We start from the raw sequence: 25,943 nt of genomic DNA, 5'->3' as shown, positions 1-25,943 counted from the left end.
GTTTTTTGGTTAAATATCTTTCATAATACTTGAAATAGTCCTTTCATACTTCAATATATTTGTAATTAGAAAAGAGTTCACCATAAAGGCTTACCTGGTCATTTGACAGGTACTTTTTTTTACAGGACCACAAGAGTCCAAGGAAACCAGATAGAGCATATGCAACATGGAAAATAATGATTAAGAAATTAAACTTTCTGATAAAATTGCTCATTTTACTTGAGGGAATTCCTCATTAAAAGCATCACTGATCTGAGGACCTTTGCATTGGCATGTAGAATATAAATAAATAAGATTAAACAAGAATTTTAAATAAAAATACAAATAGTTTGATCAATAATGCCAGATGTATTTTCATGTATACTGTCAAACAAACCTATTCTAAACAGAATTTTTACAAAAAAACAACAACAACATTTTAGCTCAATTGAGAACAATTTTCCCATGGACTTTTCTATGGCAGTCTTATTTGACTACATATACCTATAAAAAACTATTTTGTGTGGTTGTTAAATTTATTTCAGTTTCAAATGGAAATCAGCTTTTATTTATCTAAGAAAATGTAATATAGTGCCAGTATATTAATAGCATATCATCTTAATTTTACAGCTTGTATAGCTCGCTGGAATGATGTTTTAAAATCACAACAGTAACTGCTTAGCCAGAGAAAACATGGGTCAACCTATTCATGAGAGAGGGATGTAACAGGCACATGTCTGTTTAACTAGTGAAGTACCATCTCTTGCCTCTTGAGGCAGACTGAGACACAATTATCCTCTCAATCTATGGCCTTTACCATCTCTGAAAATAATCTCCCACAGTCTAATACATGTCATGAAAAGGAAAGAATTCTTAAGAACACATATTAGTCCAACACACTCTAGAGTTTCTTATTTCATATGAGAGTGTATATAGATCAATCTTCATTGCACACTAAGAAATGCTGTAAATGCTTTTGTTGCCTTATTACTTTTTTTGTTTGTTTGTTTGTTTTTTGTTTTTTGTCATATGTACTGAACAAATCAACCACTATTGTGGCTGCCATCACCAGTGCGTTGAACGCGGGCCATGATGGTCTCATGAGTTACCCTCCTGCAATCCTTGGCCAGTCCAAAGAAAAACATGAGATCTATAAACGCCTTGGTAAAATTCAGCCGACTGCCAAACTCACTTGCAGCATAATCATGGGGGAATGTGTGATGATAGTTGTGAAATCCTTCACCTGAAATTAAACCATGCATATATTTTCCAATCAGTACATACGATTTTGATATGTTCATTTCAAATAAATTTGGTTCTTTTAAACTTTCTATTCATCAATAATCCTGAAAAAATGTAAACATAAACTTTCAACAAAATATTGTACATATAAAAACCTATATTAAACAATAAAAATGGTTTAATACTATTTATTTTATATATAGTATTAATACATTTTATTAAAAATACATAAATGTTTTTGTATTTTTAAATATATGTCAATAAATAAATGTGCAGAATAGAATATTTAATCTTGTTTTTTTCAACAAAATTGAATTAATTTATATTAATCTGTAAAAGGAAAGACACTGTTCTTACCGATGGCACTGAAGGCAACAAACTTGTTCTCTCTGGGATTGATGTTGTGGTCATAAGGCCTCATTCCCCACATGTGAGCTGCACTGTTGACCAGCCAGGTCGCATTAAGGGACACAGTGTATCTCAACAGACAAGGAACTAAATAACTAGTCAAAAGACTCTCTTCCCAAAAGAACCAAGGTACAAACGTGGGAACGAAAAAGCACATCACCACCACAGATAACTTGTAATGCCTATGGACAGAGAAATGAAAGATTAAAAACAACAATTTTTAATAGCAATTTTATCACTGCTTTACACTATATTGTCACATGTTCTTCTATGTATGTCATAGATTTTCTGAATTAACATTGGTTGTTAAACCTTAGTTGGAGCACAACATGCAGTTCGAAATGCTGACTAACCAGCTGTTCTCCTACTATCTGATCTAGCAATGAAACGTGTTCTTAAACTCTTATCAAAAAGCTCAGGTCTTTTATTGGATGTCATTCAAAGGAAAGGATATTGATTATTCCACACTAGCTAGTGCTAAATATGAGGCCTGGTTCAGATGGCAGCTCCCAATGGCGAGGTCAGAGGTGTAATGAAAATTTTAGGTCATAAGAAATGACTAAACCTGAATCAAAGTTAGTATTGTCTTTGTCAGGTTTTTTAGATAAGGTTTGTAAAATATTTCAGAAAAAGGTCTATCAAAAGCTGCATTTATTTGATCAAAATTACAGTAAAAACAGTCAATTGTAAAATATTGTTACAATTTAAATTAACAAGTTTTCTATTGTAATATTTGTTTTCAAATGTAATAATTAATCATTTTTTAAAATGTCTCATTCCTGTGATGGCAAGTCTGAATTTACAGCATCCATTATTCCAGTCTTCAGTGTCATATGATCTTTCAGAAATTATTCTGATTTGGTGCTCAAGAACCATTTCTTATTATTATCAATATTGAAAAATGTTGTGCTGCATAATATTTTGTGAATTTTTTTTATTTTCTTTAGGATTCTTTGATTAACAGAAAGCTCAAAAGAACAGTATTTATTTGAAATTGAAATATTTTGTAACAATATGAATGCCTTTACTGTCATTTCTAATAAATTTGATGCATCCTTGCTGAATAAATCTTACAGACCCCAAACTTTTATACAGCAGTGTAGGTAAGGAGATTTACAAAATTGAATATGAAATACCACAATATCCCACTGACCTCCTCTGAAACATTACAACCCCATCCGCTTTTAGATCAGCGAGCTCCAGTTTGCGTCCTTTCTCAATAACTTCTGGGTGTTTGCGGACCAGCAGCCAGCCGATGTGAGCGAAGAAGAATCCTCTGCGGGCATTGTGTGGGTCCGCATGAGTCTCGGAAAACTTATGATGGACACGATGGTCTCTGGCCCACTCATAGATATCATTCTAAACAGATATATATTCATCATTATTGTAATTGTATATTATATCTCTCATACTCTAAGTTGAGTACAAGTGAGTGAAAAGTGAACGAGAAACGTCTTGGTTACGTACGTAACCCTCGTTCCCTGATGGAGGGAATGGAGACGTTATGTCGTGACGACATAGAGGGTTTACTTGAGAGCCCCAATCCACTCTGACTTTAAGAGAAAACGCCAATGAATTTTGGATAGTGGATTTTGCATACCTGAGACCCTCCCCGTGCATACAGGTATAAATAGGCGACAGGTGCATCCACTCATTCAGGTTTTACGCTAAGGAGCCAAGAACTTGTCCTTGGCAACCAGCGATGGTTTGAGGTTGTGGCATGGGGACATAACGTCTCCGTTCCCTCCATCAGGGAATGAGGGTTACATACGTAAGCGAGACGTTCCCTATCTGTCGGTCACTACGAGTTATGTCGTGATGACATAGGGGGTCTATGGAAAGCACCACAACCTGAAACCCGTCACAACCCTGAAGTGCTGCAAATGTTGACAAGCAGCCGCATGTCAGACAAATGCTACGCAAAGGTCGTAACCTTCCCAGCGCAAATTCGTTGACCTTGGCACCCACAGGAACCAAAAGGTGAGTACATCGCTGCTAGAGATAGCCAAGCCGCTGTTCCTATGACAGAAAATTTTTCTTAAGAGAAGGGATTTCGACCTTCATGAAAGGCACTTCACGGAGAAGGGTGCTATGGAGACCACATCCTGCCCATAGGGAGGTATCATGTGGAGACACTGATATGGACTGACACAGGCCTGGGGCAGTACTACATATGGAATGGTCTCTGAGGCAGGTCCTACCTAGGAGTAGGGAGGAACGGCTTCCACACTGTAAAAAAAAAAGTGTGACATTTACGGTAAAATTCCGGCAGCTGTGGTTGCCAGAACTTCACCGTAAAAAATATGGTAGCAACATTTTAGGTTTTACAGACTTAACTTAAATTCACAATAAAATACCGTATTTCATTAACTGATGTAATGTTAATAAACCAACATATTGAAGTACTAATATCTGTTAACAACATTAGATGTAAGATTAAACCCTAATGTACACAACTGATAAGAAAAAAATAAGAAGAAACATGTTATTTCAACAAAAAACTTCAAATATGAGAGTGTCATGCAGGGAATTTTGGGAGTGTCAATTTACGGTTTGTCACTGTAAATTATAACTGATATGGACTGACACAGGCCTGGGGCAGTACTACATATGGAATGGTCTCTGAGGCAGGTCCTACCTAGGAGTAGGGAGGAACGGCTTCCACACTGTAAAAAAAAAAGTGTGACATTTACGGTAAAATTCCGGCAGCTGTGGTTGCCAGAACTTCACCGTAAAAAATATGGTAGCAACATTTTAGGTTTTACAGACTTAACTTAAATTCACAATAAAATACCGTATTTCATTAACTGATGTAATGTTAATAAACCAACATATTGAAGTACTAATATCTGTTTTGAACTATTGTAATGCACTAATAACCACCAAAATCTGGTGGTGATGAGAAAGTCACATGATGAACCAAAGCTCATCACAAACAGCTTTTCTATGAGCTGAGGAGGGCAATGTCACTGTAAATTATACAATGAATTTTTCTTTTTCACTTCCAAAAACCGTCTTTTTTAACAGTATTTTACTGTATAATTACATTAAATGTAATTACATTTATTCACCTAATATAGTATGGAAACTTACTGTTAACCAGTTAACAGGTTTTTACTGTAGCGTTTTTACAGTCTTTTACTGTTAAAATATTTTTTTACAGTGCAGCAGAGACAGACAGAGTGGTCTGTCAAAGGGAAGACATGGGTTCACTGAGAGGGAAACCTTACCGTGGAAGAATACACATATGGGATCGGCCGCAGGAAATTAAGCCATATGGACACCTAGCACAATAAATGGGCTGACCGTAAACCCGGGCAAGTTAACACCGATACCGGGCCTGGCGTCAGACTGCTCCGCCCAGTCTGACTGCGGGGGGTGCTGGAGGATACTCAACCAGGGTTTGCTGACCGGGGAACTTACTGGAGGAGGAAAAGGCGCTTGCATCCCGGACCTCCACGTGTGGCTCCTGAACGTGATGCAGCAGACTTAAGTGATCTGCCACCGGCAGTAGTAAGCACGATCACTCAGGCTCACATCCACTCATTCTCCCTCACCCAGGGATGTGAGCGCCTTTTCCTCCTCCAGTAAATTCCCCGGACGGTGAACCCTGGTTGAGTATCCTCCATCAGGGAATGAGGGTTACATACGTAAGCGAGACGTTCCCTATCTGTCGGTCACTACGAGTTATGTCGTGATGACATAGGGGGTCTATGGAAAGCACCACAACCTGAAACCCGTCACAACCCTGAAGCGCTGCAAATGTTGACAAGCAGCCGCATGTCAGACAAATGCTACGCAAAGGTCGTAACCTTCCCAGCGCAAATTCGTTGACCTTGGCACCCACAGGAACCAAAAGGTGAGTACATCGCTGCTAGAGATAGCCAAGCCGCTGTTCCTATGACAGAAAATTTTTCTTAAGAGAAGGGATTTCGACCTTCATGAAAGGCACTTCACGGAGAAGGGTGCTATGGAGACCACATCCTGCCCATAGGGAGGTATCATGTGGAGACACTGATATGGACTGACACAGGCCTGGGGCAGTACTACATATGGAATGGTCTCTGAGGCAGGTCCTACCTAGGAGTAGGGAGGAACGGCTTCCACACTGTAAAAAAAAAAGTGTGACATTTACGGTAAAATTCCGGCAGCTGTGGTTGCCAGAACTTCACCGTAAAAAATATGGTAGCAACATTTTAGGTTTTACAGACTTAACTTAAATTCACAATAAAATACCGTATTTCATTAACTGATGTAATGTTAATAAACCAACATATTGAAGTACTAATATCTGTTTTGAACTATTGTAATGCACTAATAACCACCAAAATCTGGTGGTGATGAGAAAGTCACATGATGAACCAAAGCTCATCACAAACAGCTTTTCTATGAGCTGAGGAGGGCAATACTTATATATAGAAGGTACACAGTGTCATTCACACAAACACTAAACCCCATCATGGTGACACATGATACTGAAACAATGCAATAAACATTCATTTAACAACATTAGATGTAAGATTAAACCCTAATGTACACAACTGATAAGAAAAAAATAAGAAGAAACATGTTATTTCAACAAAAAACTTCAAATATGAGAGTGTCATGCAGGGAATTTTGGGAGTGTCAATTTACGGTTTGTCACTGTAAATTATACAATGAATTTTTCTTTTTCACTTCCAAAAACCGTCTTTTTTAACAGTATTTTACTGTATAATTACATTAAATGTAATTACATTTATTCACCTAATATAGTATGGAAACTTACTGTTAACCAGTTAACAGGTTTTTACTGTAGCGTTTTTACAGTCTTTTACTGTTAAAATATTTTTTTACAGTGCAGCAGAGACAGACAGAGTGGTCTGTCAAAGGGAAGACATGGGTTCACTGAGAGGGAAACCTTACCGTGGAAGAATACACATATGGGATCGCCCGCAGGAAATTAAGCCATATGGACACCTAGCACAATAAAGTGAGAAAGTCACATGATGAACCAAAGCTCATCACAAACAGCTTTTCTATGAGCTGAGGAGGGCAATGTCACTGTAAATTATACAATGAATTTTTCTTTTTCACTTCCAAAAACCGTCTTTTTTAACAGTATTTTACTGTATAATTACATTAAATGTAATTACATTTATTCACCTAATATAGTATGGAAACTTACTGTTAACCAGTTAACAGGTTTTTACTGTAGCGTTTTTACAGTCTTTTACTGTTAAAATATTTTTTTACAGTGCAGCAGAGACAGACAGAGTGGTCTGTCAAAGGGAAGACATGGGTTCACTGAGAGGGAAACCTTACCGTGGAAGAATACACATATGGGATCGGCCGCAGGAAATTAAGCCATATGGACACCTAGCACAATAAATGGGCTGACCGTAAACCCGGGCAAGTTAACACCGATACCGGGCCTGGCGTCAGACTGCTCCGCCCAGTCTGACTGCGGGGGGTGCTGGAGGATACTCAACCAGGGTTTGCTGACCGGGGAACTTACTGGAGGAGGAAAAGGCGCTTGCATCCCCGGGTGAGGGGGAATGGCGCAGCAAGCGTGACACTGGCTGGCTCTTCCCGCCACTTACCTCTTACCCAAGACATGGGAAGAAACCGGCTCAACGCGAAGACTGTAAAATCTCGCAAAGGTGTTCGGTGTTGCCCAGCCCGCAGCTCTCCAGATGTTTGCCAGAGAGGCGGCGTGCGCCAGCGCATAGGAGGAGGCAACACTCTGTGTGGAGTGAGCCCTCACCCCCAGGGGGCACGGCTCGCCTTGGGAATGGTAGGCCAAGGCAATGGCATCCACTATCCAGTGGGCCAACCTCTGCTTGGAGACAGTCTTCCCTTTCTGCTGACATCCATAGCAGACAATCCAGGCCAGGGTCTCAGGACAACGTGAGAGTAGGCCGGCCCGAACACAAGGCACTCTTTGCTCACCGAAAATGCTTGGAGTCTGGAAAATGCTAGTGCATCTGTGCCGAGGGGGGCCTCGGTCAGGGAGTAATATAGCTGGCAGTGGGAGGACTTTTGGGAAGCAAACAGGTCTACCTGGGCTTCCCCGAATTGACTCAAGATCAGCCGGATCGTCTCGGGATGGAGTCGCCATTATCCAGAGAACGTGAGCTGTTGTTAGAGCTGTCCATTGAGAGTAGTGAGGACGGAGGAGGGAGACGAGTGGCTTCTGGCTGAAAAAGGGGCTGTCCACGACTTCGGAGTGAGAGATTCGTGGGGATGTGCCCGGCGGAGAAGCTCTCACTGTGACCCTAAGATCTCCCAGAGCTCTAGCCGGCGGTCCCCTGCTCGTGACAGGGAAACCGGGACGGGTAGAGACAGAGAGTGCCGCTTCGTTCCCCGTGAGGAGAGAGAGGCGAGATAGCAGCGAAGCCATGCTCATACGCTCGCAATGAATGCATGAGTCATCCACGAACGCAGCTTCAGCGTGTTGGATGCCCATACACTGAAGGCAACGCTCGTGGCCGTCGAAAGAAGACAGGTAACGACCGCAACCAAGAGAACAAGGACGTAACGGCATCTTTAAAAAGTCAGTGATGAGAAGCTGCTCTTTTAGTTGAAGCACCCAGGGGAATTGCTGAATCAACAGGGACACCGCTGTTTGTGCTGTCACGCCAACCAGGAACAGGTCCCCGACCCTCTTGATGGAAGTGAGCGCAGTCAGGAGCACTGTCTTTGCAGACAGGAACATAAGCTCAACTGAGTCCAGCGGTTCAAAGGGATTCCTCTGAAGGCCAGCCAGGACAGTAGAGAGATCCCAGGAGGACACCAGGGGTGGCCTAGGAGGATTCAACCTTCTGGCACCCCTCAGGAACCTGACGATTAGATTGTGCTTTCCCAGGGACCGGCCTGGCCTCATGATGTGTTGTGATAGCAGCCACATACACTTTCAAGGTGGAGGGTGACAGCCTATGCTCCAACCTTCCTTGCAGGAAAGAAAGCACTACTCCAATTGTGCATCTTCAGGGGTCTTCTCGGCGTGAAGAATACTAGTTCACAAACAGACTCCACTTCAGAGCATAGGCTTGCCTCATCGAGGGAGCTCTAGCCTGAGTGATCGTGTTTACCACCGCCAGTGGCAGATCACTTAAGTCTGCCACATCCCATCCAGGAGCCACACATGGAGGTCCCAGTGATCTGGACGTGGGTGCCATATGGTGCCGAGCCCCTGAGAAAGGAGGTCCTTCCTCAGAGGGATGCACCAGGGAGGGGCTGTCGCAAGGACCATGAGTTCCAAAAACCAGGTCTGGGTGGGCCAGTAAGTCGCAACCAGCAAGACCTGTTCCTCGTCCTCCCTGACCTTGCACAGTGTCTGTGCGAGAAGGCTCACTGGAGGAAACGCATACTTGCGTAGTGCCCGAGGCCAGCTGTGTGCTAGTGCATCCGTGCCGAGGGGGGCCTCGGTCAGGGAGTAATACAGCTGGCAGTGGGAGGACTTGTGGGAAGCAAACAGGTCTACCTGGGCTTCCGCGAACTGACTCAAGATCAGCCGGATTGTCTCGGGATGGAGTCGCCATTATCCAGAGAATGTGAGCTGTTGTGAGAGCGCGTCGGCTGCACTATTTCCCCCAGAATGTGGACAGCGTGCATCGACTTGAGCCGCATCTGACTCCAGAGGAGGAGACCACCCTGCCAGTTGATGTACAAGACAGCCGCAGTGTTGTCCATGCGGACCAACACGTGCTTGTCTTGCAGCAATGGCCGGAACTGCCGCAAAGCCAGATGCACTGCCAACAGCTCTAGGCAATTGATGTGCCAAAGCAGTCGAGGCCCTGTCGAGAGCCCAGAGGGTGCCTGCCCGTTGCATGTAGTGCCGCAACCTGTACTGGAGGCATCCGTCGTGACAACGACATGCCGGGACACTTGTTCTAAGGGCACCCTGGCCCGTAGAAAGGCAAGGTCTGTCCAGGGGCTGAATAGGTGGCGAAACTCCGGTGTGATGGTCACACGAAGTGCACTGTGACGCCATGCCCATCTCGGGACTCGGGAGTGTAACCAGTGTTGAAGTGGTCTCATATGAAGCAATCCGAGCGGCGTGACTGTGGCTGCGGATGCCATATGCCCCAGGAGCCTCTGAAAATGTTTCAGAGGTACCACGTTCCTTCCTCTGAAGTTCAGTTCAGCACTGACTGGGCGCGCTCGTTGGTCAGACGCACTGTCAAACTCACAGAGTCTAACTCCACACTGAGAAAAGAGATTTTCTGCATGGGGGAGCGTTTGCTCTTTTCCCAGTTGACCCGAAGCCCCAACTGGCTGAGGTGCCAGAGCACCAGGTCCCTGTGATCGCACAACTGCTCTCGTGACCGGCCCATGATGAGCCAGTCGTTGATGTAGTTGAGGATCCTGATGCCCACTTCCCATAACGGGGCAAGGGCGCCCTCCGTGACCTTCGTAAAGACACGGGGGGACAGGGACAGCCCGAAGGAGAGGACCCTGTACAGCCATGCCCGACCCTCGAACGCAAACTGTAGTAACAGCCTGTGTCGAGGAAGAATCAAGACATGACAGTAAGCGTCCTTCAGGTTGACCGCTGCAAACCAATCCTGGGGCTAGATGCATCTGATGATGCGCTTCTGCGTCAACATCTTGAATGGGAGCTTGTGAAGGGCCGGATTCAAGACACGCAGATCCAGGATTGGCCGATGGCCACCGCCTTTCTTGGGCACGATGAAGTAAGGGCTGTAAAACCCTGACTTCATCTCGGCTGGAGGGACAGGCTCGATTGCGTCTTTCGCCAGTAGGACAGCAATCTCGTCGCGCAGGACAGGGGCATCTCGAGCTTCCACCGAAGTCTCGAGAATGCCACTGAACCTGGGGGGGTCGCCTGGCAAACTGAATCGCATAGCCGAGTTGACCTGTCCGAATGAGCCAGCAGGACGGGTTGGGCAGCGCAAGCCATGCTTCCAAGCTCCGTGCATGTGGCACCAAAGGGACAATCGACGCACTCGCGGTGGTGCAGCGGTGGGAAGTCATGCTGGATGGAACAGAAGGCATCGTGTCCTGGCTCATCACAGCAGGACTCCCCGTGTCCCCGGAGGGACTGGCCAGAGTGATCTCTAGGCTGCTGATGATAGGGGGCATCGTGGGCGAAAGTGAGGAGGCAGCGCGTCGCTCACTGTCAACCCACGAGCCTGATAACCCGGAGGAAAAGGAAACTGCTTTTTTTCGATTGTGGGTGCGGAACAGAAACAAGACGGAACAAAGGATTCTCCATGCCACTGAACCTGGGGGGGTCGCCTGGCAAACTGAATCGCATAGCCGAGTTGACCTGTCCGAATGAGCCAGCAGGACGGGTTGGGCAGCGCAAGCCATGCTTCCAAGCTCCGTGCATGTGGCACCAAAGGGACAATCGACGCACTCGCGGTGGTGCAGCGGTGGGAAGTCATGCTGGATGGAACAGAAGGCATCGTGTCCTGGCTCATCACAGCAGGACTCCCCGTGTCCCCGGAGGGACTGGCCAGAGTGATCTCTAGGCTGCTGATGATAGGGGGCATCGTGGGCGAAAGTGAGGAGGCAGCGCGTCGCTCACTGTCAACCCACGAGCCTGATAACCCGGAGGAAAAGGAAACGGCTTTTTTTTGATTGTGGGTGCGGAACAGAAACAAGACGGAACAAAGGATTCTCCGCCCGGCCCTCCTCTGGGGGAATGAGTGGAGCTGTTCTCGCCATCTCCTGAAAAAGAGAAGCTTCCCACATCTCCGGGTTGCCCGTGTCAGGGCCACTTTGTCGTTTTTTTAGAGGACTTAGGGGCCGGCTGGGATACAGGGGGCGTCACAGTCCTCCGAGAGGCTCGACACACCGGCCTTGATGGTGTCTCAGCACGGGGCGGAGGCGCTCCCGAGGATGCAGGGGGGCACCCTCGCCGACGAGCAGGCTGAGGTGCGGTCTGCGGTGGCAGCTGGAGGATCACGTCGGGGCAAGATGTGCTGGATGGCCTCAGTCTATCTCTACACTGCCGAGAAATGCTAGGCAAAGTCCTCGACAGTGTCGCCGAATAGGCCAACCTGCGAGATGGGAGCGTCAAGAAAGCGCACTTTGTTGACATCTCTCATCTCAGTGAGGTTAAGCCTAAGATGGCGCTCTTGGGCCTCGGACATCGCCTTCCCAAGGGACCGCGCCATAACTTTCGTCGCCCAGAGGGCGAAGTCAGTTGCTCTGCGCAGTTCCTGCATCAACCCTAGGTCAGAACTACCCTCGTGCATTTGTTTGAGTGCCTTGGCTTGGTGGACCTGCAGGATAGCCATGGCATGCAGGGCAGAGGCGGCCTGGCCCGCAGCACCGTAAGCTTTGGCAGCGAGAGCGGCCATCAGCTTACAGACTTTGGACGGGAGACACTGATAGCCATGGCATGCAGGGCAGAGGCGGCCTGGCCCGCAGCACCATAAGCTTTGGCAGCGAGAGCGGCCATCAGCTTACAGACTTTGGACGGGAGACACTGACGATTCCTCCAAGTGGCGGCGTTTTGCGGGCACAGGTGCACCGCAACCACTCTCTCCACCTGGGGAATGTCTACGTACCCCCTAGCCACTCCGCCATCGAGAGTAGTGAGGACAGAGGAGGGAGACGAGTGGCTTCTGGCCAAAAAAGGGGCTGTCCACGACTTTGTCAGCTCCTCATGCACCTCCGGGGAAAAAAGGCACCAGTGCACGGCGCGGTTGTGAGCTGCACCAAGCGCTGAGAAATCAATCATCCAGCCGTGAGGGCTTGGACTGGGCAGTGTGTTCACCTCCAGCCCGATACTCATTGCTGCCCTGGAAAGCTTGGCTGTCAACTCCGGGTCTGACTCGGCAGTGGCGACAACACCCGAGCAGGGCAGCCCCGCCGAATCTTCATCCTCGGAGGACAATAGCCCATCCCCCGATGCTGCGATCGGCATCCGATCCTCCGACGGTGCACCGAATGAAATGCTGGGACCGTCACGAACCGGGCCAGCGAAATTACTTCGGAGCCGCATGAGACATTCGCTGCAAAAGGAGTGAGAGATCCGTGGGGACGTGCCCAGTGGAGAAGCTCTCACTGTGACCCTCAGATCTCCCAGAGCTCTAGCCGGCGGTCCCCTGCTTGTGACAGGGAAACAGGGACATGTAGAGACAGAGGGTGCCGCTTCGTTCCCCGTGAGGAGAGAGAGGCAAGATAGCAGCGAAGCCATGCTCATACGCTCGCAATGAATGCATGAGTCATCCACGAACGCAGCTTCAGCGTGTTGGATGCCCAGACACTGAAGGCAACGCTCGTGGCCGTCGACAGAGGACAGGTAACGACCGCAACCAAGAGAACAAGGACGTAACGGCATCTTTAAAAAGTCAGTGATGATAAGCTGCTCTTTTAGTTGAAGCACCCAGGGGAATTGCTGAATCAACAGGGACACCGCTGTTTGTGCTGTCACGCCAACCAGGAACAGTTTCTTTCTTCCAGTCAGATCAGAAAGGCTTTGTGGAGAAGAAATCATTCACCCACTTGTCTCCGAAGCAAAAATCTGAATGAGTGGATGCACCTGTCGCCTATCTATACCCGTACGCACGAGGAGTGGCTCAGGTATGCAAAATCCACTAGCCAAAATTCATTGGCATTTTCTCTGAAATTCAGAGTGGATTGGGGCTCTCAAGTAAACCCCCTATGACCTCACGACATAACTCGGAGTGACCAACAGATAGGGAACTGCAAGATTAAGATACAGTGTGTGTGTGTGTATATATATATATATATATATATATATATATATATATATATGCACATATGGCAAGTGTAAGTAGTCATTTGGCAGACGCTTTTATGCAAAGTGTCTTACACTACACTTATTACAGGGACAGTTCCAGGTGGACATCCTGGGGTTAATTGCTTTGTTCAAGGGAACAATGGCTATTGCTCGGCTCTTGTGAGGTTTGAACCTATTAGCCCAGATCTTTAACCACTACGCCATCTGAGCTGTATTCGAGTTTACAGCATTCTTTAATGTGGAAGATTGTTTCATCCACTTAAAAATGTTTTACCTGAAAAGCCATGGAGTTCGCAGTTGCTAGGAAGATTCGTAATGGCAATGAGGCTTTGTAGGACCTGTGGCTCCAAAGGCGATGGGCGCCAGCGGTTATTCCTAGAGCACTTAGCATGAAACACACTCCCACTGTCACATTAATAGAGAAAATAGAACAGAATGCTTAAAAACAAATTAGTCTGAACCACACACAGCTTCTATAGTGTGTAACGGTGTGTGCACCCTTGATTTGCTCTATGAGAGAACAAAATGTCTCGCTGTGTGTTGTCAGACAAGGCTGCAAGGGATGTGGGATACCAGGCCACAGATTGTGAAGAAGGGCACACTGTCATGACCCAGCTCAATTTACAATGGAGAGCCTATTTCAGCAGCAATTGTTCTTTGTTCAACAGGGTGCAATATTATGCAGCCCTGTGATGCCAAAAATGTACACAACAGTGGAGCACAGTTATAGTTTTTGGTAGGATTTCAAATTATTCACGGGACTGTCTCGCTATCACTCACACACATGCATGCTTACAAAACACTTTTAGCATTGGTCTGCATAACAAATTTAGCTGAGACAAAGTGGCCTGACATATTTTCGCTATCGGAAACAAACGTGACACAATAATTGATCATATCTGAGAACAGTAATCACGACTTTGAATCTGTAAGAGGAGAACACCTCTACCCTTATGGGAGGAAATACCTGCAAAACAAGAAAGGGAAACTGGGGAGTGTGGCTGAGTTTAACCAATTATACTGCACATGAGCGATAGAGTTTAAATCATACAAGTTGTAAGTTAGTGTAAAAATTATTAAAGATTTACATGAGAAAAAAAAAAAACTATTTTGAACTAAGAAAGTTAAATGCCATGTCTGATTTATAGTTTGATTCATATTCATGTCATGGATGTTAAAAAGACTGAACTGATATAATACAAATCAGCAGGTTTTCCTGTTTAATTTGATACATAAAATCCACTAATGAATCGATTTCCAACGTATTTCTACTAGACACATGAAGATTGCAGAAAATACTTTCAGTGACCATAAATGTGAAATTAACTAACAACTTTATATTTGATTACAATTATTAACTTACATTTTACTTATTTAATATGACTTATTTCCATATTTGTTGCCAATTGTATTTACAAATGTTTTGAATTAAATGTTTACTATGTTTACCATTTTGAGTCCAAATTAAATTAGGGTTATGGTGGGGATGGTTTAGGCTTATAAGTATAGCCTATATAAAATAATTTATGTGCGTGTGTCTATCTATCTATCTGTACACAAAACAAATAGTTGCAGACAATACAACATTATGCAGTCTCTTTATACATTAAGATTAGGCCATAACAATAAAAACACAGTAAACACACAACCAGGTTGCTAACAATCGTCAGTCAGTTCATAGAATCAGAATTAACACAGTAACATACTCACTCCATATCAGCGTTAAGGATGAGACAGATGGAAGAATCATCAGACCATAAAGAGCTCCTAGGTGCAAAAGAGACATTAATATAACATTTCTCCATACGATTTTCACTGGAGGACTCGGGCCCGGTTTCTCCTCGTAAGCATCATCATAAACATCCTCTGTCGTCGTTTCGGCCATTTCTTTCATGCTCGTTATTGTCTCCTGTAAAGAGAACGAGTCGATTATATTTTCACGACCGACGGCAAAGAAGTGCCATCTGCCATTTCAGTCATCATTATTATAAAAGACAAAGCCCTCATACAATGAATACATTAAATTCTGCACAAAATGGGTGTGACTTCTGTCTCAATAAACCCGCATTCGCGCATCTGTAACTCGCTTACCTTGTTTGCAATGCAACCATAAAGAAGTATCGCAATTTGATGACGCTAGCAGGCAGGTTCCCGGTTCTAGTGATAGAATTTTTTCTTTTATTTTTTGCGTGTCTAAGCCTCTGGTTTCGTTTAAAATGATGCAATTGGACGAGGCTGAGAGGATGCAGTCTAGCCCTACCAGTTTCATTGGTTGCCTGGTTATCTGATGCGTATGTTGTGGACGCCATGTACGCTGCTGTTTGATAGCAAGCACTCTCACTGTGTGAGACAGATCCGTATCACATCTCTACAAAGCTTGTTTTTTTAATGGTCATAAGTAAATTAGAAAATACAGGTCTTTGCCCTTCGAACCCATATCTCCTAAGTCAATGCGTGTTATACACTGTTTGTATAACTATGCACACGCTATGCAATAGCTACTTTCAGCACATATACATATATCTGTTAATGTGTTTACTGTATAGTGAGTTTTACAATGCTTTAAATACAAATGCAAAGCTTTCAATATTTTCCAAGAATAAGCTTATTTTGTTTCTAGCTTAGTCTAAAAAGTAAGCATTGGCTTCTTCTGAACAGGTGTTACAACAGCTACGATTTCCTCAAAAGAGAAACTATGGATCCTTATGTGCTAAAATGACAGCAAATCTGTAGTTCCTCAAACAGGAATTAGTTAATGTAATTTCCCATAGCTAGATTTCATCTCCAATTTCAAAATGTACTGCTGAGCACATTACAGTAATTGAATGACATTGTATTTTGCACTCATGTCACTGTTTCATGTTACACAAAATGGCTCACTCTTTTAACTCTGGTCAAGAAGCATTTACTTAATGGTTGCTCAATCGGTGCACTTAAAAGTTTTTGCCTAGTTCAGTAGGTGATTCGTTGTCAGCTTTCTTCATCGAAATGATCAGCCCTTCTCAGTCACACGAAACAGTGTCATACTGAAGCCTATGGTGGTGGTTTTGTGTCCAAACTTAAACAGAAAGACCATAGCACAGTTGAAAATTATAGTTGTGTTCATCATATGTTTATTTCGTGGTGCATTCATATTTTCAAATGTGAACTTGTTGTTAATGCTTAAGGAATCTGTCTTGTTTTCACAACTTGATCATACTTACCATCAGACTTCACAAATTCTGTAAATATAGATAAATACACTGGCTTTTCTGGGCAAGTTGGTTATGAAAATAGAACAGATTCCTTAAGCATTCACATTTGAAAATATCTAACTGCACCACATCTCTGTAGCACTGCACAAAATAGAGGGATGACGCAATATTACCCTCTAGTGATAATGTAAGGGATCTGCTGTAGAATCAAACAAACAAAACATAAGGGTTTTCTAAACGTGTTAATATCATTGAGATGCAAGTATATTGTTAAACTGCTATTAGATAAAATAGCATGTTCTTGTAAAACATGTTTTACATTGTAAATCTGTCATGTCAGTATCACTGAGATACTTTGAATTTTTTCAGTTTAATTTCAGTTTTAGTAATTTTGTTGTGGTTTGTTATTAGTTTCTTAATGTCGATACAATTTTTATTTTTAGTTTGTTATTTTAGTACAGCAAATTAAACTAAATGAAAATATGAAATGTTTCCTTGTCAACTAGACAAAATAAACTAGTCTAATACCGTTACCGTTTATTTCATTTTATTTTAGTTTTTGCTAACTATACTAAATATTTCACGAGAGAGAAACTGCATTGAAAATTAATAAAAAGTCATTTATCTGAATGAATTCCAAAACAACTACTATCGCTCAAACACAAGCACTAGTTCACAGTGAGGAGTGTGTGGAAACAGGTCCACAGGGACGGCCACAGTTGGTTTGAAGGCTTCTCCAATGATCTTCCTCTTATAGTCTGAACTGCACAGGCCTATAAAGTTCCTCATTGCCTCCCCATCAGGTTTGCATGATATATAGACAAGCCTTCTTATGGCTGGGTGGTTCCTCAAGGCTCTGACAACTCGATAATGTAGGCCAGCCCTGGACGGATTCACAACAGCTGTCAGCCCGCCGTCAGAATTCAAAGTGGCCATCAGATTTGGTAGAACAACTTCCGCTTTGCCTGAGAGATATTCACAATTATGAACTCTGTTTAGTGCTGCATTAAACTTGGCGTCTTCAACCGCCTGCTCAATGAGCTCGATGCCAATGACTCTCTCCATCTGTGGCGATAACGAAATGCCAATAGCTCCAGTACCACAGCAGACGTCCAGCAGAGTGCCCCCAACACAAGCCCAATTCAGCTCCGCAACAGTCTTGTACAAAGCTTCTGCCGCTCCCCGATTCACCTGGAAGAAAGAATCAGCGGAAATGCGGAACCTGAAGCCAAGCACCTCCTCAAAGATATGGGGCTGTCCATGCAGAAGCTGATAGGGGGATTGTTCATGACTGCAACGGGTCATTGTGGTCTCCTGGAAGTACAGAGAATCCAGTTGACAAACTGCTCCTGGACCTTGTGTGAAGTACTCCACCAGAGCAGCTTTATGGACGGCTATCTCCTCAGCCGTTAGGGTTTGGGGATGGATGTAAACTATGGCCATCGTGTGACCGGCGGAATTTGTTCTTATCGTGATTTCTCTCCAGTGACCACCATCGTGAAGTAAAATGCATGGTTTGAGTGGTGAGAGGCGTATAAAATCTTCATAGTGCCTTGCAACCATCTTGTGTTTTGAAGGCATGTTCAGGAGATGGTCACCGTGGACACAGACAATGTTGCCTGCTTTACCAGTGCCGATATAAAATCCAACCGTTTTTGGATTCCCATCTACCCCTATGTTGACAGAGAAAGTTGATTTGTTGCGGTATCCATCACTCACTGGTGAGGCTACTATGGGAAGGAGGGGGAATCTTAAGTCATTTGAAAAAGGGTGCATTGAATCCTGAGCTAGTTGCTTTGTCATCTCAAGTAAGATCTTGTGCTGCTGCTCTTGTTTCCACTGGAGCTGCTCCTCATAACTCATTCTCCACAGAGGAGTCACAGTATCAGCCAGTCTCTCTTCCCAGGAGAGAGTGTGCCAGTCTGCAGGTAGTTTGGGTTTCCTTTCCTTTCTTCTTTTTACAGTATTGACAGCACAGCGGCTGGTTATTGAATAGCTGAAGCATGTTTTTGGCATAATGACTGCTAGTTTCAGCAGAGGCCAGGTTAAATGTAAGCGCATTGTTTAATAGGATGGATGGATGGATGGATGGAAAGACAGACACCAGTGCTTCTTATTTAAATGAAAGTGTTCTTGTCTCAGCTTTACTAGAGTCTACTGCTGAGAATGGAGGACCTTCTACAAGTGAAGAATACGTTAGAGAAAATGATGGATTACGAAACAGAAGTCACAACACTGAAGATCACTCCTCTGGACAGGGTGCCACAGAGTCAGCCAAACCATACACATCAGAGCAGCTGGATGCCGTCAAAAGGTCTGTTATTTGTTTGACTGCTTGCCTAAAAGTCTGGGACATGGTCATTATTTATGAGATGAACATTTGGTTTATATGTGTGCATAGTGGTTTCATCGCCTGACTACTTTCTTCCTTTTCTACTGTGATCTGTCGTTCTCTTGATGCAGAATTAAGAGATGTAAAGACTATTATGAGATTCTTGGAGTCAGTAAAGAAGCCTCTGAGGAGGATCTGAAAAAAGCGTACCGAAAGCTAGCTCTAAAGTTTCATCCAGATAAAAACCATGCGCCTGGTGCCACTGAAGCATTTAAAGGTAAAATACATGACTTAAACCTGTGTATTTAGAATTTCTGCAATCAGTATGGAGAGCGTTTTCATGTGGTCTTCTCATATGTTTGGTTTCCTGGTCTTCAACAGCTATAGGTAATGCTTACGCAGTTCTAAGTAACCCTGAAAAAAGAAGGCAGTATGATGTTTATGGTGAAGAAAAAGCCCATCCGACTCACAGGCACAGGACCGATCACAGAAATTTCGAAGCAGATATTTCCCCTGAGGACCTTTTCAATATGTTCTTTGGAGGTGGATTTCCTACCAGTGAGTGCTGTGACCTTTTTAAATGTGGTTTTAGAAACATGTCAGTGGTTGTGTTAGAATACATTCAAAACCGTGAAATGTGTCATTATGCCATTTCTTTTTTTCGTTTCTAGGTAATGTGCATGTGTACAGTAATGGCAGGATGAGGTTTGGCCATCAGCAGCGACATGAACGACGAGAACAACAGAGAGAAGTAAGAGCCCAATCATCTTGCAAGATTATAAGGGGTTTTGTGCGGATTTTTTACTTGTAGTCTAAGGTGTGGGAAGATGTGGATATATAAGTGTAGCATGTACAGAATGATGTGTTTTTAAGGGGAATAGCACAAAATGTAAACTTATACAAGAAGCCGTTCCCTTTTCACTTCAGAATATTATAGCTCCACAATAGGGCTGGACAATAATTCAATATGTATCGCGATATCATTTTTTTCAATAACGGTGATATAATTTTTAAACACATTTCCAATATTTCGATATACATTACCAGTGTTTCCCATGCATTGATTTATTTGTGGCGTTTGATTTCGTTGAGTAAACATGAGCACTGCACGTTTCAAAATCAAAACGCGGCGCGGTTGTTTTATATGAATGTATCTCTGAAGCGAACCGACTGTCTTCAGAAAAGTTTTGATGGCATTTTTATTTTATCTGATAAAGTAGCGTTCATGAGCGGAGCTGCTGTGATTACAGCCATTACCAGGGAAAGCGCTAGTTTTATCAATCTAAAAGCACCTCCTGCTGGCAGACAATCAGTTTGCATTTTCAATAATAAGCTAACAAGCCCATCTCCAGCAACATGTTTTTGTTGTTGCTCAATTTTTTTTGTTTTCTGCAGCACTGAAGATCACTCCTCTGGACAGGGTGCCACAGAGTCAGCCAAACCATACACATCAGAGCAGCTGGATGCCGTCAAAAGGTCTGTTATTTGTTTGACTGCTTGCCTAAAAGTCTGGGACATGGTCATTATTTATGAGATGAACATTTGGTTTATATGTGTGCATAGTGGTTTCATCGCCTGACTACTTTCTTCCTTTTCTACTGTGATCTGTCGTTCTCTTGATGCAGAATTAAGAGATGTAAAGACTATTATGAGATTCTTGGAGTCAGTAAAGAAGCCTCTGAGGAGGATCTGAAAAAAGCGTACCGAAAGCTAGCTCTAAAGTTTCATCCAGATAAAAACCATGCGCCTGGTGCCACTGAAGCATTTAAAGGTAAAATACATGACTTAAACCTGTGTATTTAGAATTTCTGCAATCAGTATGGAGAGCGTTTTCATGTGGTCTTCTCATATGTTTGGTTTCCTGGTCTTCAACAGCTATAGGTAATGCTTACGCAGTTCTAAGTAACCCTGAAAAAAGAAGGCAGTATGATGTTTATGGTGAAGAAAAAGCCCATCCGACTCACAGGCACAGGACCGATCACAGAAATTTCGAAGCAGATATTTCCCCTGAGGACCTTTTCAATATGTTCTTTGGAGGTGGATTTCCTACCAGTGAGTGCTGTGACCTTTTTAAATGTGGTTTTAGAAACATGTCAGTGGTTGTGTTAGAATACATTCAAAACCGTGAAATGTGTCATTATGCCATTTCTTTTTTTCGTTTCTAGGTAATGTGCATGTGTACAGTAATGGCAGGATGAGGTTTGGCCATCAGCAGCGACATGAACGACGAGAACAACAGAGAGAAGTAAGAGCCCAATCATCTTGCAAGATTATAAGGGGTTTTGTGCGGATTTTTTACTTGTAGTCTAAGGTGTGGGAAGATGTGGATATATAAGTGTAGCATGTACAGAATGATGTGTTTTTAAGGGGAATAGCACAAAATGTAAACTTATACAAGAAGCCGTTCCCTTTTCACTTCAGAATATTATAGCTCCACAATAGGGCTGGACAATAATTCAATATGTATCGCGATATCATTTTTTTCAATAACGGTGATATAATTTTTAAACACATTTCCAATATTTCGATATACATTACCAGTGTTTCCCATGCATTGATTTATTTGTGGCGTTTGATTTCGTTGAGTAAACATGAGCACTGCACGTTTCAAAATCAAAACGCGGCGCGGTTGTTTTATATGAATGTATCTCTGAAGCGAACCGACTGTCTTCAGAAAAGTTTTGATGGCATTTTTATTTTATCTGATAAAGTAGCGTTCATGAGCGGAGCTGCTGTGATTACAGCCATTACCAGGGAAAGCGCTAGTTTTATCAATCTAAAAGCACCTCCTGCTGGCAGACAATCAGTTTGCATTTTCAATAATAAGCTAACAAGCCCATCTCCAGCAACATGTTTTTGTTGTTGCTCAATTTTTTTTGTTTTCTGCAGCAACTCAGAGCACTTTTCATATTCTTTATCCTGGCTGAAGCACATTTGTTTCAATCTATAAGAATAATCAGCCTACACTACCAGTCTAAAGTTTTGAACTGTAAGATTTTTAATGTTTTTTTTGTTTTTTTAAAGAATTCTCTTCTGCTCACCAAGGCTGCGTTTATTTGATCCAAAGTACAGCAAAAACAGTAACATTTTGAATTAATTTTATTATTTAAAATAACTGCTTTCTATTTGAAAGCATTTATTTTAAATATTCAGAAATCATTCTAACATGCTGATTTGCTGATTATCAATATTTAAAACAGTTGAGATTTTTTGTTCAGGATTCTTTGATGAATAGAAAGATCCAAAGATCAGCATTTATCTGAAATAAAAAGCTTTAATAACATTATACACTATTGCATTCAAAAGCTTGGAGTCAGTATAATTTATTTAAAAGAAAGAAATAATAGAAATTTTATTTAGCGCTGCAATATTATTTTATTTATAATACTTTTATTTAGCAAGGTTGCTTTAAATTGATCAAAAAGATTATAATGTTACAAAAGATAAATGCTGTTCTTCTGAACTTTCTATTCATCAAAGAAACCTGAAAAAAAATTCTACTAATTTGTTTTCAACATAATAATAAATGTTTTTGAGCAGCAAAGCAGCATATTAGAAGGATTTCTGAAGGATCATGTGACGAGTAATGATGCTAAAAATTCAGCTTTGAAATCACCGGAATAAATTACATTTTAAGAATATTTTCAAATAGAAAACTGTTGTTTTAAATAGTAAAAATATTTCACAATATTACTGCTTTTGCTGTATTTTGGATCAAATAAATGCAGGCTTGGTGAGCAGAAGAGAATTCTTTAAAAAACATTAAAAATCTTACTGTTCAAAAACTTTTGACTGGTAGTGTATGTCAGCCTATAGTTTGATATAAGGTGAACATTAATTTATTTGTGCTGGGGTTTTTTTCCTTAAATATTATATCGTTTTATAGGGGGAGGTTTCATAGACTTGGAAAAATCATTTTTCAGAAGTTTGTAGGTACAGACACATACTCATACGTTTTTATGAGGCTTTTTTTTTTTATAGTGTTCATAATGATATCGGAATTATATCGTATCGACCGAAATTAAGAAATAATATATTGTGATATAAATTTTGGCCATATCGTCCAGCCCTACTCCACAAATCTAAAAAACATTAATATGTCCACAAGTCTCTCATTAACATTTCTACACAAGAACCTTTGATATTCAACATAATATAATGTTATAGATCACTATTTTCCATAGACACAAAATTAGATCAACTGACCTCTATACTGTTTCAACTGACTAAAGCGCACAAATGTTGATATTCAGGTGAAATGACCATTAAGAAGAGCATAGCCCTTTATTAAATGTGTTATGAGATTGTGTCACAGGGTTTCTGCAGGTCCTAAAAAAGTCGTAAAATCACATATTCATGGCATTAAATGTTGCTTGCACTGCAAAAAAAAAACATAACTACAATTACTTGAGATGCAAATTAAATATATGAAGTCTTATTTTCTGATTATTTCGATATACATTACCAGTGTTTCCCATGCATTGATTTATTTGTGGCGTTTGATTTCGTTGAGTAAACATGAGCACTGCACGTTTCAAAATCAAAACGCGGCGCGGTTGTTTTATATGAATGTATCTCTGAAGCGAACCGACTGTCTTCAGAAAAGTTTTGATGGCATTTTTATTTTATCTGATAAAGTAGCGTTCATGAGCGGAGCTGCTGTGATTACAGCCATTACCAGGGAAAGCGCTAGTTTTATCAATCTAAAAGCACCTCCTGCTGGCAGACAATCAGTTTGCATTTTCAATAATAAGCTAACAAGCCCATCTCCAGCAACATGTTTTTGTTGTTGCTCAATTTTTTTTGTTTTCTGCAGCAACTCAGAGCACTTTTCATATTCTTTATCCTGGCTGAAGCACATTTGTTTCAATCTATAAGAATAATCAGCCTACACTACCAGTCTAAAGTTTTGAACTGTAAGATTTTTAATGTTTTTTTTGTTTTTTTAAAGAATTCTCTTCTGCTCACCAAGGCTGCGTTTATTTGATCCAAAGTACAGCAAAAACAGTAACATTTTGAATTAATTTTATTATTTAAAATAACTGCTTTCTATTTGAAAGCATTTATTTTAAATATTCAGAAATCATTCTAACATGCTGATTTGCTGATTATCAATATTTAAAACAGTTGAGATTTTTTGTTCAGGATTCTTTGATGAATAGAAAGATCCAAAGATCAGCATTTATCTGAAATAAAAAGCTTTAATAACATTATACACTATTGCATTCAAAAGCTTGGAGTCAGTATAATTTATTTAAAAGAAAGAAATAATAGAAATTTTATTTAGCGCTGCAATATTATTTTATTTATAATACTTTTATTTAGCAAGGTTGCTTTAAATTGATCAAAAAGATTATAATGTTACAAAAGATAAATGCTGTTCTTCTGAACTTTCTATTCATCAAAGAAACCTGAAAAAAAATTCTACTAATTTGTTTTCAACATAATAATAAATGTTTTTGAGCAGCAAAGCAGCATATTAGAAGGATTTCTGAAGGATCATGTGACGAGTAATGATGCTAAAAATTCAGCTTTGAAATCACCGGAATAAATTACATTTTAAGAATATTTTCAAATAGAAAACTGTTGTTTTAAATAGTAAAAATATTTCACAATATTACTGCTTTTGCTGTATTTTGGATCAAATAAATGCAGGCTTGGTGAGCAGAAGAGAATTCTTTAAAAAACATTAAAAATCTTACTGTTCAAAAACTTTTGACTGGTAGTGTATGTCAGCCTATAGTTTGATATAAGGTGAACATTAATTTATTTGTGCTGGGGTTTTTTTCCTTAAATATTATATCGTTTTATAGGGGGAGGTTTCATAGACTTGGAAAAATCATTTTTCAGAAGTTTGTAGGTACAGACACATACTCATACGTTTTTATGAGGCTTTTTTTTTTTATAGTGTTCATAATGATATCGGAATTATATCGTATCGACCGAAATTAAGAAATAATATATTGTGATATAAATTTTGGCCATATCGTCCAGCCCTACTCCACAAATCTAAAAAACATTAATATGTCCACAAGTCTCTCATTAACATTTCTACACAAGAACCTTTGATATTCAACATAATATAATGTTATAGATCACTATTTTCCATAGACACAAAATTAGATCAACTGACCTCTATACTGTTTCAACTGACTAAAGCGCACAAATGTTGATATTCAGGTGAAATGACCATTAAGAAGAGCATAGCCCTTTATTAAATGTGTTATGAGATTGTGTCACAGGGTTTCTGCAGGTCCTAAAAAGGTCGTAAAATCACATATTCATGGCATTAAATGTTGCTTGCACTGCAAAAAAAAAACATAACTACAATTACTTGAGATGCAAATTAAATATATGAAGTCTTATTTTCTGATGAATCGAACAATAGTAAGTGTTAAGAGTTTATGCTTAACACAAAAACACACATCTGTCAATGGGGAATGAAAACTTGTTTTCCCAGTTAAATTGAGTCAGTTTTTCTGAGCCCATTGGCAGATATTTGTTCCGGTTTTAATCATGAACTCACTTCATTTTGATCAATTTCTAATAAAACAAGACATCCAATATTACATTATTTTGCTTCTCAAGTAAATGTATCTTGGTTTAAACTAGACAAAATTGTAGGGGTGCTCAGATTGATCGGCTACCGATCACTATCGGCCGATAATCACGTTGGGATGTTTGATCGACGGTCTCTAAAAAGACCGATCTCAAGCTGATGATGCTGCCGTGAGCGGTTTGGCACAGACATGCAGCGGCACCGTCTCAGTCTCTGTCCGGCGCAGGTCAAATAATTATAATGCTGAAGGTGAGGTACTCAAGCGTGTGACGGAAATGTTACCCCCCTTGCCATACTGTGATGCTCTGTCCGGCCGGAACGCCGATTCAAAAACACGAAAACCCATTATAAACGAGGCATTTGTTGCATCCAGTGGGGACATAATTACAGATTATAATGACTTATACTGTCTTTTTATGCGTTGCGCTGCATCGTGCCGCGTAAACATAAAACCATTTCTGCATTTGTGATCGGAGAAATTACAAACAAGCGCTACTCTACACTGCT

General features: G+C 41.7%; 3 protein-coding genes across 3 annotated transcripts in view; 1 reads left to right on the top strand and 2 right to left on the bottom strand.

The window, feature by feature from the left end:
* Positions 1-706: 706 nt before the first annotated feature.
* LOC107588636 (acyl-CoA desaturase-like) lies at positions 707-15,556 on the bottom strand. Its single transcript, XM_016276805.1, has 6 exons — positions 15,443-15,556; positions 15,062-15,260; positions 13,626-13,756; positions 2,783-2,988; positions 1,579-1,811; positions 707-1,222 (listed from the first exon to the last, which is right to left on the bottom strand). Exons 2-6 carry the CDS (start codon positions 15,243-15,245, stop codon positions 1,023-1,025), a joined length of 954 nt encoding a protein of 317 aa, XP_016132291.1. The 5' UTR covers positions 15,246-15,260; positions 15,443-15,556; the 3' UTR covers positions 707-1,022.
* Positions 15,557-17,156: 1,600 nt separating this feature from the next.
* On the bottom strand, positions 17,157-18,611 carry trmt2b (tRNA methyltransferase 2 homolog B). The gene has a single exon (XM_016276802.1). The coding sequence runs from the start codon at positions 18,604-18,606 to the stop codon at positions 17,194-17,196; it is 1,413 nt and encodes a 470-aa protein (XP_016132288.1). The 5' UTR covers positions 18,607-18,611; the 3' UTR covers positions 17,157-17,193.
* A 6-nt stretch (positions 18,612-18,617) lies between these two features.
* LOC107588700 (dnaJ homolog subfamily B member 12-like) overlaps positions 18,618-25,943 on the top strand; it is an 11,286-nt gene continuing 3,960 nt past the window's right edge. Inside the window, exons 1-5 of the mRNA XM_016276912.1 lie at positions 18,618-18,786; positions 20,281-20,353; positions 20,503-20,648; positions 20,753-20,929; positions 21,043-21,122. Of these exons, the coding sequence (XP_016132398.1) occupies positions 18,618-18,786; positions 20,281-20,353; positions 20,503-20,648; positions 20,753-20,929; positions 21,043-21,122 (645 nt within the window). The remainder of the gene's footprint in view (positions 18,787-20,280; positions 20,354-20,502; positions 20,649-20,752; positions 20,930-21,042; positions 21,123-25,943) is intronic.

This window comes from Sinocyclocheilus grahami, unplaced genomic scaffold, assembly GCF_001515645.1.
Source record: "Sinocyclocheilus grahami isolate Dianchi unplaced genomic scaffold, SAMN03320097.WGS_v1.1 scaffold106.1, whole genome shotgun sequence".
In the NCBI taxonomy this organism is placed as follows: Eukaryota; Metazoa; Chordata; class Actinopteri; order Cypriniformes; family Cyprinidae; genus Sinocyclocheilus; species Sinocyclocheilus grahami.
Note: the sequence above shows the minus strand (reverse complement) of the source record. Positions and strands in the feature narration are given on the sequence as shown.